Genomic DNA, 19,568 nt, shown 5'->3' with positions numbered 1-19,568 from the left:
TTTAAAGTCAAACTTAATTTCAGCATGAGGAAATATTCCCTATTAAGATAACACCTTTTACTAGCCATTATGTCAGAATTAAATTCAACAATAGGCAGAAACATCTTTTCATACACTTAACTTATAATATAAAGGGAACATCAACCAACTTTAAAGCTTTATAACTAGTCAACAGGCATGAAGAACTGTACATAATCATTCAGGATTTACATTTCACCTACATGTAAATGACTTTTTAAAGTCAAACTTAATTTCAGCATGAGGAAATATTCCCTATTAAGAAAACACCTTTTACTAGCCATTTTGTCAGAATTAAATTCAACAATAGGCAGAAACATCTTTTCATACACTTATATAAAGGGAACATCAATCAACTTTAAATCTTTATAACTAGTCAAAACGCTTTAAGAACTGGAATCAAATGAGCACAAAAATATCAATAAACAATTACAATTATAAATATATAGCACACTGGTCAATGTGAACAATAAACAAATAGAATAAGAAGGTACACACAACGTGACTGATGGGACATATAATGTAAGTATATTCGTGACAGATGGGACAAATAAATGTTGCTTTTCTCTATCCAACTCGGACAGTATGGTCTAGAAAATGACATCTTCAGTGTGTTACATGTAAATGTTGTAGACTGCAGGTTTAGTTGACATCATCACAGAGGATCCTAGGTAAGACCAAATCTAGACTTTGTACATGCCCCTTACATTAAGCAGCACTGGCTCGACCTCCATGGATGATTTTATTTGCCCCAAGGTATACCAGACGGTGTGCTTTTCTGGTTCGAAGATGAATGCTGTCCCAGTTGCAGCCTTTTTGAGACACTTAATCTGGTATTGGTCATTTTTTACATTTATTATCAAGCCATGGTATATGCTAGATTCATACTCTACATTCACCCATTGTCCACAAGTGTACTTCATATCATGCAGAGGTACTGCTGGCTGTACTGGTGCTGTCTCATCATTAACTGTATCATCATTCTTGGCTTTGAAGGAGAAAATTCCCATGTCAGATGTGTCTACAGCTGCATGTTGAGCATACCTGATCACATAGGGTTCAACTGTCTCGAAGTAGTGAGCAGAACGGGTACCTGGAAGTGTTTTGATTTCTTGCCCATCTGGTTTCCACATGGCATCAAACTTTGATTTCTCCTTCTCAATTTCTTCTCTGTCGATGTACAAGACATTGATGTTTGGGCAGACATCCTTTGCTACCTTTGCAAATTCTGCTGAAGTTGAGATGTCCAGCTTCTGAGCCCTCACTTTCTCGGACACCCGCCTCTTGACACTGCCACCAATACCATCAATGCAGCCTTTGCCGTGGGATGTGGCTGAATAACTCCATTTTGTAGGGGTGGTTTGAAGTGTCACTGAGCAGAGAGTGAATTTCTGCTTGAAGTGCTGTGCCGTGCCATCAGACTGGTACTCAATGTTAGTAACCTTACAGTCAGGGTGGGAAGACTGAAAGTGACTCAGCAATACATCATTGAATACTCCAACTGCATACTTGTCATGATTTTTGTAGTTTGAAATGATGACATAGGGTTCATTGTGCAAGGTAAGAGATGCATCGTTTTCTTCTCTGCTGTAGTAGATCATAGCTGTGTACAAGCTGGATGACTTTGTATCCCAGTAGACAGACTGAATTTCATCTTGAACTTTGTGTGAATAATTTTCACTGAAGTCTATCTGTATCAAAAGTGTGCCAACTGGTAAGTTCTCCTTCATCTGCTTAAAGTGATTTGACTGTATCCTCTTGATAAACACATGATTGAGGAAAGGCTTCATCTTTGACCTCAGAAGTTCCAAGACATTCTCAACAGTATCACAGAGAGACTGACGTGTCAGTTGATCATCATCAGCTCGTCCCCATTGCTTATACTTGATTTCAGTATCAAGTGCATCATCAAACAAGGAGTGCACATAATCATCAAACTTCTTCAGATTTGAACATGAGCTGCATTCATCTTGCATCATACACTTTTCATCACCATCATTGCAGACAATTTGCTTCACAAACTCACTTGTGCTGTTTGTCATACCTGGAAGGCCTTCAAGAATGAGCCTGATGTTTTCATGGTACACACACAGGCATATGTTAGCTGGGGTATCACTTCGGAGGCACACATGTTTAGGTCTCAGATCAGCAAACTTAGACTTTCCAATTCTTCCATCCGGAAAATCCTGCTTGAACTGGCTGTATGCCTCACTAATTGTCATGTTGAGATATCGTTTCTGGACTTTCGTCTTCTCACCTTTTTCCCTTATTATCACAAATTCTTTTTTGCCAGCTGCTTGGGTTGATATGTCATCTCTTTCAAAGAAATTCAGAACATCTGTAAGGACATCATCATGTACATGTGCACGTTCTTTTCTCTTTGCAGGCGGCAAAAATGATTCCGGTGAAAACTTTATTGCCAGTTTTTGGACAACCTTTTGGCGTTTACGGGGGCTGATGGGGAGTGTCGTTTGTGCTCTTTTTACTGCTCTGTTCAGGGTAGCCCTATGCATCTGGGGACTTGTGATCTTATTTTGACTGGAGCCAGAGGGTTGCTCAACTTTCCTTTGCAGATTTGCCCTACAAATGTATAAAACAGACAAGTTAATGGTCAACTTCAAAATTTGTGACTGATGGGACATTTGCAATAGACCCTAGCAGAGATGGCAACCTGATCAAGTACATTTCAGTATTTTAAATCTGACAATCAAAATTTTGGTAAGAAAATGAGTATAGCACAGAAATACTACAGGACAACACATAAACTGAAACATTAGAAATCAGTAATTTGCATGAAACCACCAGTATACGTTCTAATTTTTTCAGTAATAATTACTGAAAACCAGAACTACTTGGCAGCTCTGCTCCAGGTCTAGTTTCCATGGGACTACATACCAAGTTCACATCCCAGATGTAAAACAGTGAATGCATACTTCAAGGGAGATGGACAACAAAACAAAGAGAGTGATCTGGACCTAAAAAATAAGTAAAGGCGAGGGTGAAACAAACCTACTCACCTGTACTCAGCTTTGCGTTTGCGTTCATATTCAGTCTTCTCCTTTTTCTGGGCTGCAGACAATGCCATTTTTTTTTTGTGTTCCCACTGCCTATGATATTCTGACTGCTTTTTCTTATAGTCAGCATACTGTCCTCCAGCTTTCAAGCGTTCTCGTCTCTCTCTTTGCCGTTGTGCACAGCTTTTGGGTGGCATGGTTTACGAACTGTAAATGTGACTTATGGGACTTGTGACTTATGGGACATAATTTTATGTCCCCCCAGTAGAGCTAATTCAAGTCCAATGCAGATGCAGCTTGATTTGTAATGCAAGTATGTACTGTAGTAGATAAAAAAGTCCAATGCTTGTCTGCAGGAGTCTTTGGCAGCACAAGGGGGAAACTAAATGCTCAAAACTGTGACTTATGGGACATCGAAGATACACACATTGGCATGTATTGTGTGCCTCACCAATACATTGCAACATTTAAAACAATACAGCTAATGGAAAATTACTGCTTGGAGGACACATGAACAGTGGAATTTTCCATCAGCACCCTTAGCATGCAAGAAGCCAGGGATGGATGAAAGTTGTACACTTTCTATGAAATCTTAGTACCAAAATACAACAAACTGCACATTGTGTATTTTTTTAATGTATGAAGGTATAGTAAATATAAGTGTGCTTTTGTAAACTTTAAAATGTATACTTATAGGAATTATAAACAAAATTGCTGGGAAAAGAATTTTTTAAAAATGGAAAAATGCAACATTTGGCTGGAATTGACCATATGAAATATTTTTTATTTTCTTGTTATTGTCATGTAAAATGAAGTTTCATTCCTCCCTGAAAACCTGGAATTCCATTATATCAACATTTTGTGCTTTAGGCAAGGAGGTCCTAATCATCAAATTCGTAAAAATTGAAATATTGTATAATTCAAACAATAAAAAACAAAAGAAATAGTGAGTGAGTGACACCATCCACTCTCTCATTTTGATGTAGCTAGCTCGTTCATATGACTATTTTGTTAAAAATAAGCGAAACTTTGAAATGTCATAACTTTCTTATTTTACATTCGATTTTGATGAAATTTTCAGCATTGTGCTTGTCTGATTTTTCTCTATTGCTTCAAATCAACATTTTTCTGAGGTTGACTTGACCTTCAAATTCCATATTCAAAGCTGTTTGCAAAAACAAGACCCTGGTACGAAAAATCAATATTAACAGCTTTCACTATCTTCTTTCCATTTTCAATGTAAAAAAAAATTATCTTATAAGAACTCAGATTGGCTTTGAAAAAAAAACTTTTAGGATAAAACAAAATCAAAATTCAATCATACATGTATCATAAATATTCTAACAGTGACCAATACTAAATTCACCTCTATACTTCATTATATTTTTGTCCAGCAAATAAAAAAAGAGAAATCTTTAAAAGCCTGTTTCTCTATACACAGAATCCATACTCGCACAGAAATCCTGAATCTCCATTTTCTCATATTTGAATTGATATAATTCTATACTTGGATTGCAAATTGGATGCAGAACCTTTAGTGCAGCTTTTATAAATTCAAAGAATATGCATCCTCTTATAAATTACCTCCGAGCTATTTTTCCTCTTATGCTTCACGCCAAGCTGGTGTTGCTTTTGTATTTTAGTGGATAAATAACTCAAGGCAATCAGAATTGAAGTCTGAATGCATGGTTTCATATAATAGATTTACATACACAATACACATCTTATATAAAAGCAATGTTTCCTCTTGAAGACTGTCTCAAAGGATAAACTTCATAACTTTTTTATTCAAGGTAGTAGTTTAAAGAATCTAGGATAGAGTACAACATATACAAGTGGAATAGTAGACAAAGCATAATAAAAACCGAATTCTTAAAGAAAAGCTGTTGTTTCTTTTTAAATTTCTGATACATTTCATGTTATTTTTAAATGGCAAAATGTATTACCACTACACTGTAAAAACTACAACTTTGGGTGTCAATAATGATAACAGAATACACATGTACATGTAGTACTCTGAGTAACATCAGGTTTGAAATCACAATTATGGAGTTTGAACATTATGGTGTTAAAAAGAACAACCAAAAGAGGTAAAACACCAATCGGTGTTGATCTACAATGTACATGTAAGTATGTAACACTCCGTGTTTGGTTTCATCTTCTGTCATCATTGAAGGAGTGAATTGAACATTTTCTTTTAAAAGTTTACATGTACATTTAAATTTACAAAACAGAAAAAAATAGTGTCACTTCTGCATGACCCTCTTTAGAGTGGAAGTTCACCCTGACAAAGAGTTTATTGTAAAAATAGAAAATAATTTTATAAAATGCTGAAGGATTGGTGAAAATCCATCAAATAGAACAAATAAGTTATAAGAATGTTAATTTTTTCATGACATCACATACAAGCAGCCTCCAATATCGTAAATTTTAATAATCAATAAAATGTCATTTTCTCAAAAGCTTTAAAATGGGTTTTATTGTACCTTTATTGTACCTGTATTGATCAAAAAACAAATTAATTCACATCCGTTCTTGAATAGGGACATTTTTAGTCACCATGAATCACTAAAAAAAAAAAAAATATATCGAAATTTATGCCTTATATTTTACTTAACATGGGGCAGCTGCTTGATGTCACAAACTTCCTTTAATAATCTTTAGTGGAATTTTCTCAAACCTTCACTAAAATTCTATTTTTTCCTGCTATTTTTACAATAAACATTTAGTCAGTGTGAACTTTCCCTTTAATATTCTTGTGAGGGTGTACCAAGTTTAATCAAAGACATTAAAGGAAATCTATCCAAATGGCACCATCATGGTAATGATGCATATGATGGATCTCCCTCTAAAGAACAATTCCTCATCTTGCATCCCCTCACTCCTTGTAGCATTATCCAGCTGATTTCTTAAGGTACATGTAAACATGACACCCAGATCTCAGACTACTAAAAAAACCCATTCAGACAAACAGAATTTATTGTAAATATTGATTCAATTTCAAACAAGAAAAAATATCTATTGAAAGGACTATACTCGAAATTGATTGATTTTTTATTATCAACATTTACTTCTCTAAAATTCATACTTGAATACATGCATGGTTCAATGAATTTTAGTATTGATGGCGCCTATACATTATGTCAACATCTTATTTCCTGTTTGTAGCATGACACAAGTTTTTTTCTCTTTTGTGTTCCATGCATCCAAATACCTTTGTTGATTTCATTTGTTTTTGTTTAAATTTCAATGAAATACAGGTATGTAAAAAAAAGGGTGATGAGCATGTATTTGCACTATGATTTTGAGAAAAATGTATTTTGTACCCATCTTTCAGGTGTTCTGAACGGGCCACAGATCGAGCGCATTTGTATGGGGATATATCAAATGTATCTCAGAGAAGGTGGGGAAAGATGGAAATAACACATCTGTCACCGGGACTGACAAATGGCATACAGTACAAATAAATGAATCTGTACAGTGATAAATTGCAGCGTCCTGATTTAATATTGGTACAGGGATCAAAACGATCAAAGCCAACTCTAATCAGGCATAACAGCAGTTTGGCTCATAAATGCATTAGAAAGTAAATATGCATTTGTCAATGACAAGACTGTATGCTGAATGTGAAATTCCAACTTCCCTCTTTAATAGCATTGGAGCTCATAACCTGATGAAATATCCATTTTTTTATATTTACTTCTGCCGCATCTCTCCATCTCTCTTTCTCTATCTTAATACCCTTTCTTTCAAATAAATGTACTAAAAGTATTCACTTTGTATTTTTTATAAACACTTTGGAAATGTAAATTTTAACTTTCTTTATTAAAATTACACGTACTCTTTAAAAGTATTTTTACGTTTCTAATATAAAATGCTTTGGAAATGTAATGCACAAATTATACATGTACATGAAGACTGAAAATCCTCATGTACTTATATGTACATTGTACTTGTTCAGTGTAGATAAAGCAGATGAAATTTACACTGATACAGTACATAAATGTTCTCTCCAGTTGACTCCTCATCAAATTGCCTCCCCCTCCTCCTCATTCCCCTTCCCCTACATGTAGATACTCATACCCCCACCCCTCCATAGATTTCTTGAATAATTCATTCATGTTTTCTTTTGGATCATTTCTTGAGTTTATGGAAATTTTTCATAAAGTGTTGAGATTCATTCCTATTTTTTTAGAAGAAAATACCCCCCCCCCAAAAAAACAAACTACCATTAACAACAATTTACTTATTAAAATGAAGAATGAAAGCAACCTTCTGACAGTCACTACTATTATTGCTGCAATTTCATATCCATTAAAAGCACTAATAGCACATTTCATCCATTCCATGTGTGTACTTGTGTCCGCTATCATAATCTCATTAGAAAGGGATGCCTCAATATTACTAAAATAATTACGATATGTCAGAAGCAATTTAATTGAAATGGACATTGAGTATGTACATTAATCAATGAGTAAATCTTTAGTGGATGTGAACTAATTATGATCTCATTTATTGTGAACAGGAAATACACTTTCAATCTAGTGCCATGATTGTGATTATTCCTGTCAATTGCTTCAAGAGAAAAAACAGTGATAAGTGAATGGTGGTGCAAGATATTTGTTTTTTTTTCAATTTAAAAACAATATATGTCAAGAGCACAATTTTCATCATTTCTGTTTTCTTTTATGTTGAGGGTAAAACTTGATTTGCTTGAAGCAAAATCTGGAGTTTGAAATAATTCAGTTGAAGTAAAGTGCTTTGGTTTTAGCGGCTTTAAATTATTGGACCATATTTCATAGGCAAAGTTTTGTGATATCATTCCAGAGCATGATCGGTTAAGGGTTCGCATTGAGGTGAAAAAATTTTTTTAAGGTACTTTTATCAAATTTGCTTTTAAAATAATCTTTGATATCTCAGGTTTCAAAAAACTAAGTTTCATGAAGATTGATGATTCCGAAAGTACCGGAATAGTCCATTTTATTCATGGGGGTGCTGCTACCTCTCATCACGGACGGACATTTTTACTCAAATTAAATTCACTCTAGTTTTATTGTTTTTAAAGTTACTCTAAATTGGTTTGGACGTTCTTGCACTCTGAACATTTCTCTATTATCAGACATAATATAGTAGAAAAAAAATATTGGGAACTAATTTTTTTTGGTAGGTGTTAACATTTCCATTTTGAAATTTCCGTCCGTGATGGAAAAAAAGATGAAAAGTTTTTTTATTCTTTATCAGAGTAGAAATAAAAAATAAAAAGGTTTAGAGGTATCTCTCTTAACACTGTACATTATTTTATTTGAACATGGCTAAAATCCATACATTTTATCCATATCATAAAGTCAGTCAAAAATGATCACGGACGGACATTAATTTGATCACGGACGGACAAAGTTAATTCACTCAAATTCATTTCACTCTAGTTTTATTGTTTTCAAAGTTACTCCAATTTTTTTAATGGTCTTGCACTCTGAACATTAATCTATCATCAAACATAAATTAGTAGGAAAAAAATATGGGAAGTAAACTTTCCTTGTAGATGTTAACATTTCCGTCCGTCCGTGATGAAATTAATGTCCGTCCGTGATCATTTTTATTAGGATAATGTCTATGGACTCAGCTTTTTATTCTTTATCAGAATAGAAACAGAAATAAAAGTGTGTAGAAGTATTTCACTGGACACTGTTCATCATTTTATTTGAACATAGCTAACATCCATACATCTTGTGCATTTAATAAATCAATGAAAAATGATCACGGACGGACATTAATTTCATCACGGACGGACGAGTGAAATACTTGTGGAAAGATTCATATATGCAAATGAGAAACTTTGCTGAGCAGATTATGAGTTTAATTTTAGCTTCTAATTGCAGTGAAAAATGGCTCTGAGAATTATTCAGAACTCAAATGGAATAAGCCTACAACTCTTCACAATTTTTTGTGATATCTTTGTTTGGCCGTTATTGGGGCTATATTGTTGTCAGGAAAATTGTTAAGCATTATTGGAATGCAGATAGAGTTGAAAAGCTGCATGTACATGTATATGCCAAAAAGGCGGGAAACAAAGTATGGCAAGAACAAGTCCAAAGCTGTAGATTTCATCAATTCAAGCTTGCAGAAAGTGATGGAGAAGAAGTAGAATGCAATGCATAATCTGATAAGCAGAAAAATCAATTTTTCCATGTACAAACTTATGGATTCACAATGCTTCTAACAGAACATAGGTTTGTGAAAATTACATGAATACCTTTTTTCGAAGTCCATTTTGGAGCTAATTTTAAGCAAATCGCTTATCTGGTAAACTGTGAAAATGCATAAAGCTTGCAATGTAGTGTTTAGAAGTTAAGCTTTGGATTGGAATATCAATTTCAATTTTGGATTCGGTCAGGGCCTAAATACATGAGGGCTGTTGATGTTATGGGGTGTCTCCGCTTTGATATATGCAAAAGATGGATTTAAAGAGAGCCCCTGACAAGTGTTGATCCAACAAACAAGCATAAGGATCAGTGACCTGTTAATCTTTTAGATTTAGTTTTTGGACCTTAAAAAAACATCTTTGCTCTTGGAAAATTAATGCCTAAAATCATCATGATCATAAAAATACTTGTATCAACATGATCAATAATCAACTAGCTGTTGATTTTGAACCTACTTGTATTCTACACTTTAAAAAGACAATAGGGGAAGGCGGGGTAAGTTGTGACACTTTTTGCATTTTGCACGTTAGAATTGATATGACTAGTAATATTGTAGAAATAAGTACCTTACCTTTAAATTTGATTCTTGGGAAATATTTTTCACCTATATATAACTTTCTACCCCCACGCTGAATGTCATTGTGACCTTTGAAAAAAAGGATGTCAAATTGCTCAACTTGCCCCATCTGTGGGGTAAGTTGTGCCATCGTCTGGGGTAAGTTGAGCCACAAAAACTATGTAAAAAATGTATGCGGGAAGAACCAGGATGTCAATTTTTCATTTAAAGTCTTTTCACTTGCTAATTCTCTATGAATACTAACATCTTCTGAAAGTAAAAGGACTGTCATGTAAATTTGCTCCTTTCTGCCTGCATATCAATGGCTTTTTACTTTTTTTATTTTTTTTATTATACAGTTGTACATCACCTATTCTTTACGTTCGATTTTGACAAGAAATGTGTTAAGAGCAATCGTATGTCTAGATTATACTGTGCGTCTAGCATAGAAATCAAGTTGCTACATCTTAAATCAAGTTGCAGCAACTTGATTGAAGTTGTAGGAACTTGATTGTGCAACTAATACTGTTTAACAATATTAAAATATGTACAAATCATCAAAACAATTGCATTTGTTTACCAAAAAAGTACTAAGAACTTTTTACAGAGTACTTCCATTGTATTTTAATTGTGTCCGTCCGTGATGTCCGTCCATGATGTCCGTCCGTGATGGAAAATATTTGCAATTCTCTTGGAAGTTTGATATTGGTTAAGAATTCAATATGCTGAACATAGAAGCTAACATACCCAAGTGTTAGATGCATTAACAATAATTGGTCCATGTAAAGCTGTTTAGATAGAAACAATAAAATGTACAAAAATTCTAAAAACCACATTTCTATCTTGTCCGTCCGTGATATGGCACATTTAGTGGATACCTGTGTTTGTAGGTAACCATGGCAACAAACTTTTTTAATCATTCAGCATACTATGTCCTACCCTTCACTATAAAACACAAAGGAACCTTGTTCATCTTATTCCTAATTTGTTACAAGCCTTCAAAACTTTCAAAATCTATCAAATGTCCGTCCGTGATGAACCGATCATGCTCTCCACTACTAGGCATGACTGGTGATCAGTCATTAGGAAAGCAAAGCACACATTTTAAATAAATAGATGCTAGTAAAATTTACTATTAGGATCATACTAGAGCTGCATGTATTTGAGGCACAATAGTACTTTATAGCAGACTGGGCCCTCAAGAAAAATTGTGGATATATGCTAGATTAAATCCAGGGGCTAAAAGAGGCTTCCCCCATTATTTGTTGCTTTTTGCTTGTTTGTCCATTTCAGGGGCCTATTTCTCTTCTTTGATGGTGACCTTGGACCCTTTTTTGTTTGTCGTATATTTTTTTGCTGATTTCTTACGTTTGTTTCTGCTTGACACAAAATTTGTATACCCCACTGCCCCTAATCAATCCACCTACCCTAAAATAATGTTTCCACATTAACCAGCAAAATACCATGTACGTACATGTACATGTCATTGAACTGAAAAGAGAATGTTGGATGTCTTCAACATGAGATTTCTTCTGTTTTGTTTCTGCTTGACAACAAATTTGTATGGCAATGCCCCCAATCAATCCACCTAGGACTACCCTAAAATAATACATCCACATTATAACCTGCAAAATACATGTACATGTACATGCATGTCATTGAACTGAAAAGGGAATGTTGGATGTCTTCAACATGAGATGATTGTCATCAGGGGTAATTGCCCATAAAATGGACTGAGATCTCATCATGACCTGAACTCATCATCCATAGGCAAATAAACAAGTCTCGGAAGAAAGCATTACAAGAGGAGAAAAGAGAAGCCAAACCAGATAGACCTCATGTACTGAACATGTTGAGGGAAATTTAAAAACTGGATGCTGATCAGGGGGGTGTGTATGCCAACGCTGTAAAAACGATGTTTAAAATTTTAATAGGTCCCATTGTCACAATCCAAACATCGTACTTAATCATGGAATAATCGTAGTGATCCTATCAGATCGTAACAGGTCATATCAGATTGTAACAGATCAGTCGTGCCAATCGTATTGAACTATTGATAGTAGAAAAATTTTGAATAGTTCAAAATTTTCGCGATCAATTATGAAAGGCCAATCATGGCTTTCTAATAAAAGATCACACGACGGTGGGAACGAGGTATAAGCATGTAGTTTTAACCCCATCACTTTTTATAATCATTACTATTTTTTGTTTTAATTATAATAATAACAATAATATAGGGTATTTACAGTATATTGCGCACATATCCACCCTGTTAGGTGCTCAAGGCGCTCCTATATTACCCGACGAGGCTAGGTGTTCATAGCGCACACAGCTTTTTAAGGAATTACTTCCTACCGGTACCCACTTACCTCACCTGGGTTGAGTGCAGCACATTGTGGATCAGTTTCTTGCTGAAGGAAATTACGCCATGGCTGGGATTCGAACCCACGACCCTCTGTTTCAAAGTCCGAAGACTAATCCACTGGGCCACAACGCTCCACAATTTAAAAATAATTTTAAAAATAATAACAAAAAATAAAAGGCTTTTACCTTGTTGTTTCTAAAGAGTGACGGGCTTACATTACATGTACTACATGTATATGCTTAAAATTTTAAACAGCGTTTTTACAGTAATGCACCATGCTTTTTTTATGAGTGGATTATAAAATAGTCTATCAGATAATATTTGAATTGAATTTTAATAATACAAAAATTAATCAAGATAAGATTCATCTTGAAAATTAATGATCATATGCAGGACATTAAAATTTTAAGTAATAAACCTTCAAAATCATAAAAATTACAAAATGTAGCCTAAAATGTGATTTACTTTTTTTGCTCACAAGGGCTGCTTTAAAGAGAACAATATTGCCATGTGACCCATGGGCAGAAATACTGTATGACAAGTTCTTGACAGTGGCTACATGTATAGGGTTTCTGGACTAATGGCCCTGCTTATACATGTACATGTATTTCACTAATTTATGAATTAAATACAAGGTGTTTCAAAACTTCAAGGAATAACAAAAATAGCTTCCCTGATGAAAAAAAGGAGAGTCCAAGAAATTGAAAGGCAGCCTTTGGCTTTTTAATACATTTTACAATTTATTCAGCAATACATCACATGTACCTCAAAGTCTACCCTTTAATACCAAAGAAGTAGATTGCTGAAGCCTTACAATACTTTGAAGCTTATGATGTATGATGCCTTTTAATACAGTGCATGAATCACAAGTACACAAGCTACAAAATTGCTAGGGTTCTAGCAATGTTCACTGATTTATATCTTGTACATTAGCCTAATACTCTTGTCTGCTCTGCTGTCTGCTAGCATGCCCCGCCCCCCTGCTGGGAATGAAACACATGGCACACAATGCCTACGTCATGCTTGCATTTCTCTCAGCGAGATAGACATCATTGCTCCAATTTGCATACATTTCAGAAGGCCAAACACTGATTATATCATTTATAATTTTCAAAATCACCAAATAGACAAATCATTGTCTCAAATAAAAGTACCATGTTGATTACAGTCACTGGTCACCCTCAAATTGTCAAAGTTACATCAAATTCTTTTTGTTAATCATACATGTACACACTACACCCTCAATTTTGATAACTTCATTGTTGATTCTAATTCTGTCAAGCTTCATGACGGTGATGATGATTTCAATAATTTTTTTATGATAATGATCAAGATTACATTAGCTGCCAACAAATATGCTCACCAACAATACGGAACCATAATCAATAATCTATTCGTAAACCTTTATTGCATTGAATGATTACCAAAGAAACAACAATCTTTTGCAGTGATAATTATTGAAATTTGTAGTTTTTATCCAATTAAAAAATGTGACATTTTTATTTCCAAGTTTGTTCAGCATGATGTGTAGTAGAAGCAAGTTAGAAGTATAATAGTGAACCGTGTGGCTTTTTATAATGCAGTTCCTACACATAGCACCCATAAAATAGTTTCTGAAATTTTTGCAAAGAAGGTATTTTTGGAAAGGCATCAAGTTAGAGAGGGTTGAACTCTCATACAGATTCAAAGAAATCTATTAAAGAGCCCTAAAAAAAAAGGCACCTGAAATTCCCATAGAGTCCAATAATACAAAGTACAAGCAGGGAAGTGCATGTATGGTAGCAAATTTGGGCTGGTAGTGGTACACTAAATAATAAGCCCTGGGGCCAAAAAAAATTGATTTCTTCCCTGACACGTGTATAAATGTGTTTTCTCTTTCAGTATTCTGACAGGTTTTACTGTATACTGCATATTTTTTTAATCAATTTTTCAATTGAATTTTATTTATGTTTACTCTACAATAAATTGCTGTAAACTTTTGGGCCAAGTCACAACTAGACAGTGCGTTTTGTACTATATGTACATACGAACACGCATCAGTACTCAATACTGAAACAATCCGACACTGCATTTTCCTCAATTAGACCGTGTACAGGGTTGCCACCCTCTCAAGCCAAGAGCATCTGCAAATGTGTTTGGGAAATTGACAAGAGTTGCACTTGAGGGATTCTGTGGCAGTTTGGTGAATAATAGATGATAAAGAGTAGTACCCTTGAATAATAAGTGTACACAACGCATCTCTGCTCCATAAATTCTGTGCCTGAATATACATTGTAGCTGTACGAAGCCACTGTAATGCATAGCATTTTTGTAAAAATGATCATGTGTACATACATTATTACAGTACACTACATGTACCTGTGTACAGCAGAACCATGATTTTTACAAAAAGGATTTCCCCATTTTTATAGACTAATCTAAAGGTAAAGGTTGTGCTTACTATTAAAGTGTTGAAATTTCAATTTTGGTGGCAAAATTGCTACAAATGCTTGAATACATCTGTTTTATTCCGATTGACTATTAAAGTGCAAGGGAAATGTATGAGAAATGTTTCGCAGCGCAAGTTTGATTTTGCCCTTTCCCCTTGACACAGCGTGAAAACAAGAATTTCTGCGCAAACAGATTTCTGCGAGCTTTACAAAAATGGACAGCGCTCACTCAAGTGCAACATTCTGTCAAAACTTTTACTTTTATTGAATAGATGAGACCCAAACCTAAAATCATATGTGAAAAAATTACCCACATGTATATTTTTTAATTCCCAGGGCTTTTTCAAAGTGTAAACTTTTTTTTTTATATGCACTGTATCGTCTAAAAGTAGTACAGGCACCTCTTCCAAACAAATTGTGTTTCTTTGTTTAAAATTAAAAAGAAAAAAAAATACAACTGTGTGACAGGACAGCCATTGCTGACCTGAAGGGGAAAAAACATTTTCTGTCCCGAAGTTACTTTTCAAACTACTGTTCACCGATATTAAATTTGAATTTTACAAAACTTTACGGGTGCTACTGATACATGTACAATGTAGTTACAGCATTTTGCAAAGTTCTATTCTGGATATTTTGGTTGAAACAACAAAGGGGGGGGGGGGGCTAAATAGCCCTCTGTTCCATGTTTCTCTTTTCTGTTGCTAACTTGACATCTACTGAAGATAATGCATCAATAAACCTGACAAAAAATGGTTCAATGTAAACTTCATATACAGTACTTTAATGTCAAACTGATCAACCAACAGCCATGCACTGCAAGATCAATACATGTGTGCATATTATACAAAAACCTTCAAATATTAGTTTCTCTTCCCTCGTGGGCTTATGAATGCACTTGTGCAAGTTTGAGCGTGCACAATATAAAAAGCATGGCAGGGAAATGGAGTGTTTTCCCACATCGCAACAATCGATAGCTTCGGTTTTTCCCATTTGACTTGATGCTCTGTTCAAAATCAATGAGTTCACTGAAAGCAAAAACATTGTTTAGTGAGTTTAATAGCAAACAAGGTATACATGTGCATGTATCTGTGCCTGTGGTATGTGAAACGATTGTAAGCTTTATCTTGGGCTATGGCTATACAGTATATGGTTCAACAATATAAATCATAAAAAGGCCTGCTTTAATATTGTTTCATTTGTTTATTTTTTGTGAACTTTTGAATTTTACATCAAGGATATTTGACAGACTCAATCTCTCAGTAATCTATTCCTTTTTTGTTCAAAAAAAAGGAATGCCCTTTTAAATCATAAAAATTTTCAGAAAGATGATATCCTGATATTCTCATCCCAAACGGAATTGTTTTTTACCCCCCCCCCAAAAAAAAAAAGTGGTTACCGGTATTCTTGTCCAAGAACATTTTTCACAAGTCAATTGGACATTCTTTTGGTTTCAAATCAATTGAAGGAGATGTTTATAAAGACTGACCCACTTACATCTAAAGATGAAGTATGCACAAGGTCACATACTATGACAGCATGGATGCTTTCTCAATGCATTTTAAATGCAAAACAGTGAAACGGCAGATCCAACAAACAACGTTGCAAGCATCGATAACCCAATGAATAATGGGAGCATTTGCTGGCCCGCTGCTGAAGTGTCAATTTGAGGCCATAAGAGACACGCATGAGGGATCCCCTAAGCATTGTGGCGTGCTCAGCAAGCTTTAATTACACCAATTGTTTCATCGCTGAGGATGGAGGAAATTTTTCAAAGAGTTCTGGATGGAAAAAAATGCAGTCAGAGTAGGCTGGAGTACAGTGTGGATTTTTTAAATTTATATGTTTGGACATTGTTTCCTTGAAAACCCATTATGAACAAAAATATGTATTACCATAAAAGAATAGGTATCTTTATTTAATAATAAAAGAGGGCATCCTCATTTTCAATCAGATGATCTGATCTGGGTTCCATTGCATAATTGGTAACTTTGCCATGCAATGGTAACTTGCATGGAATCCTTGGGTTTGATTCAAATGTTGTTGATCTTCATTGCTATGGTAGGTACCATTGGATGGCAAAGTTATTAGTAACTGGGCCCTGAACCCAACTACAACCATAGACCTCATAAAAATGCAGCCCTCCATTACCCCCTCCCCCCATAAAAAAGTAACTTAATTTTGTTGTTTTTTTTTACAGTTCAAAGAGCTTTCCAAGAATTACACAACACTTGATGGATTTTCTACACAACATGTATTAAAAGCAATAAAGCAAGTTTCCAACAAAATTGGCTAACAGTTACTTTACGATTTACAATAAATTTAATTGGGACATAAAAACCCCACACAGATCATCTCCATGAGTACACATGAATGGCACAACCTTTCAAACATTAAGTATGAAATTAATGAAAGCCTGCCCTGGAGATATCAGCCTTCAACTCTAATAGACCACAGACATACTCTCACCATTTGCAGGTAGGTCCATGCTCTCACTACCTCCCTTATAACCCACTCCCCCATGCAACATCATTCATGCCATGTTGCACTTTCTCATAATTCAATAAGATTCTGAGCACACATTTCCGCCACACTGAAAGAGATCCCCCCCCCCAGGTCCACGATGCCATGCAAAAGGAATTTGAAATTGACTTTCCAATATTACAGAAGAGTGGAGAATAATGAAGTGCCACTAGAGTGACCTTCAAAAAATTCATCTCACTCAATAGATTAAAGTCTTATCATCCAGTAGAGCTGCAAGCAATAATGTGGACATGATGGCAGTTCTCAAACTGAACTCATGGGGAAGGGTCTTACATAAAGTCATTGGAATGTCCTTCTTGAGAAAATAGGATGATGGTGAAAAGAGAGGGAGTAAACAAAAAGAAGAATTTTAAATAAAAGGAATTGGAATGGGAAAGAGAGGGATAGAAATTCAGTCATGAAGCGAGTTACACATGTACATGTATGTTTTAAGATCGCATTTCATATCACAAAAAGCGAAAATTGAGAATTACACCTTTAAGTGTTGTGAGAAGATGAGAACCTTTGGGTTTAAACTTTATAATACACTCTGGCATTTATCTCCAAGGGTATTGAACTACATGTAACAACTATAAAATAGAGGTGTAAACTGTACAGTGTAGTCCTCTGTGAACACCAATCGTACAATATGGTTTATCAAGAATGCAGCCAGTATTCTTTGATGTTGTTTTAAGACTGGAAGTAAATCACAACATCTTATACTTCGTTCCTACATGTATATGGCTATAAATAAAGGAAACAGTGATGACAACCATCCAAATACACAAAAAGTATTTTAATCAAACTAATCATGACAAAAATCTTTGGTTATTTTTTCTATAAAGATAACCACTGAATTATTTAATAAAAAAATGTACCTGTGAGTGAGGTTCCGATGGGAATATTATCGATGGTTCCATGACTGTTGGCATGAATGAGAAGGCATTCTTGCCCATGATGCCTGGCAGGCTCGACTGTCACAGTAAATTCTCCCAGCTCCTTCCCAATCGTAGATATGGCTACCAGGCTATCTGTGAAGAGCACATCCTGCAAGTCGGATGTTGCTGGAAGCAATAATCAAAAGAAAAAAAAGATGAATTATTAAAACTGGTGATAGAGATTTCTCCTGGTAGCCTCTTTTGATTATTTATAAAGGTCTCATGATATTCAATTCAACTGAACTGGTATTGAAACCTGCAGGCAACCATGCCAATGAGAAGATTGATATTTCATCAGAACTTGTTCTGTTTTCGAAGTACTGTATATCATCGTATCAACAACAACAACAAAACTGCTGTGTAAATGTGATCATTACAAATTACGATTCGGTAGTCAACTGGAGCATTTTAATGTAGAACTTACAATGATTATTCAATACATGTATTTAAAAGAAGCTCAGAGAACCACAATGTGGAATTTAATCACTCATTACTATTTTCAAGCAATACAGTACAATGTACATTGCATTATTTGTAAGGACTGCCCTGAAATAATTATTCTAGAGCAAAAGAAAGAAATAACAAATTAATACACTTTCAGTATTATCGATGAGATCATCAAATGGCAATTGGGTACCAAATTCCATTCTGATTCCACATGAATGTTGTAATTATGTGCTAAAATTTGTTAAGCAGTGAGTCAACGATGCAACAGCTCCTGGTTCACAAACATCAATTGGCTCAAGGAAACAGCATTTGAAAATTCACAAAGCAAAACATATTGAAATCTTTTAATTATTTCACAAACTAACCGTGAACCATAGAGATATCTGTGAACAATACATTGTACATGTACATGTACACTGCAGATAGTATGTATTTCCACAATTTATCATTTCTTTTTTTATTATCTTCCACCATGTAAATTGTACATGTATATACATGTAGTGCATGTGTAACACAAACATTGGCAATCAATTGCAAATTATATGAAAGAACAAATTTGATTGGTTAGTGTCACTTTTTCAAAACTTTTTCACAATGATTTTTAATAGGCTATTCCTAATACAATTATTTGCAAATCACTATTAAACCTTTTAATACTGCACAGGGCTCAGGCTGTCAAACTTTTTATGGAAGTCAAATATTGGAAGTCAATAACACATTAACAGGCAAAATCAAAGGCCAATTAAATGTTCCCAAACATATGTACACGTATGTAGACTCATTATTTCTCATTTGCTATTAATGGAGAACAGCACTTAAAGATTAAATTGTACTGCTAAATCCATTAGGATAGATTTTCAGCATCACACTTGTGCTGATGCATTTACTGTGATTGCTGAAACTGTCAAGGCAATCCTTTCAATACAGTACACAGCATAATTGTGTAGAATATCTGTCAAATACTGAAAAATTCCAACTAGTATTTTTGCCTTCAAATACAAAATAGAACTGATGAACAGATGAGCACCAGGATACTTGTACAATGTAGGCCTACAAGTATTTCAAACAAAATACAATA

The 19,568-nt window shown here is 34.7% G+C and overlaps 1 protein-coding gene across 1 annotated transcript in view; it reads right to left on the bottom strand.

Moving 5' to 3' along the window:
* LOC121426192 (ciliogenesis-associated TTC17-interacting protein-like) overlaps positions 1 to 19,568 on the bottom strand; it is a 60,583-nt gene that overhangs the window by 28,891 nt on the left and 12,124 nt on the right. Inside the window, exon 3 of the mRNA XM_041622396.1 lies at positions 17,984 to 18,169. Coding sequence (XP_041478330.1) covers positions 17,984 to 18,169 — 186 coding nt within the window. The remainder of the gene's footprint in view (positions 1 to 17,983; positions 18,170 to 19,568) is intronic.

Source organism: Lytechinus variegatus, chromosome 13 (genome assembly GCF_018143015.1).
Source record: "Lytechinus variegatus isolate NC3 chromosome 13, Lvar_3.0, whole genome shotgun sequence".
NCBI classification, from domain to species: Eukaryota; Metazoa; Echinodermata; class Echinoidea; order Temnopleuroida; family Toxopneustidae; genus Lytechinus; species Lytechinus variegatus.
Note: the sequence above shows the minus strand (reverse complement) of the source record. Positions and strands in the feature narration are given on the sequence as shown.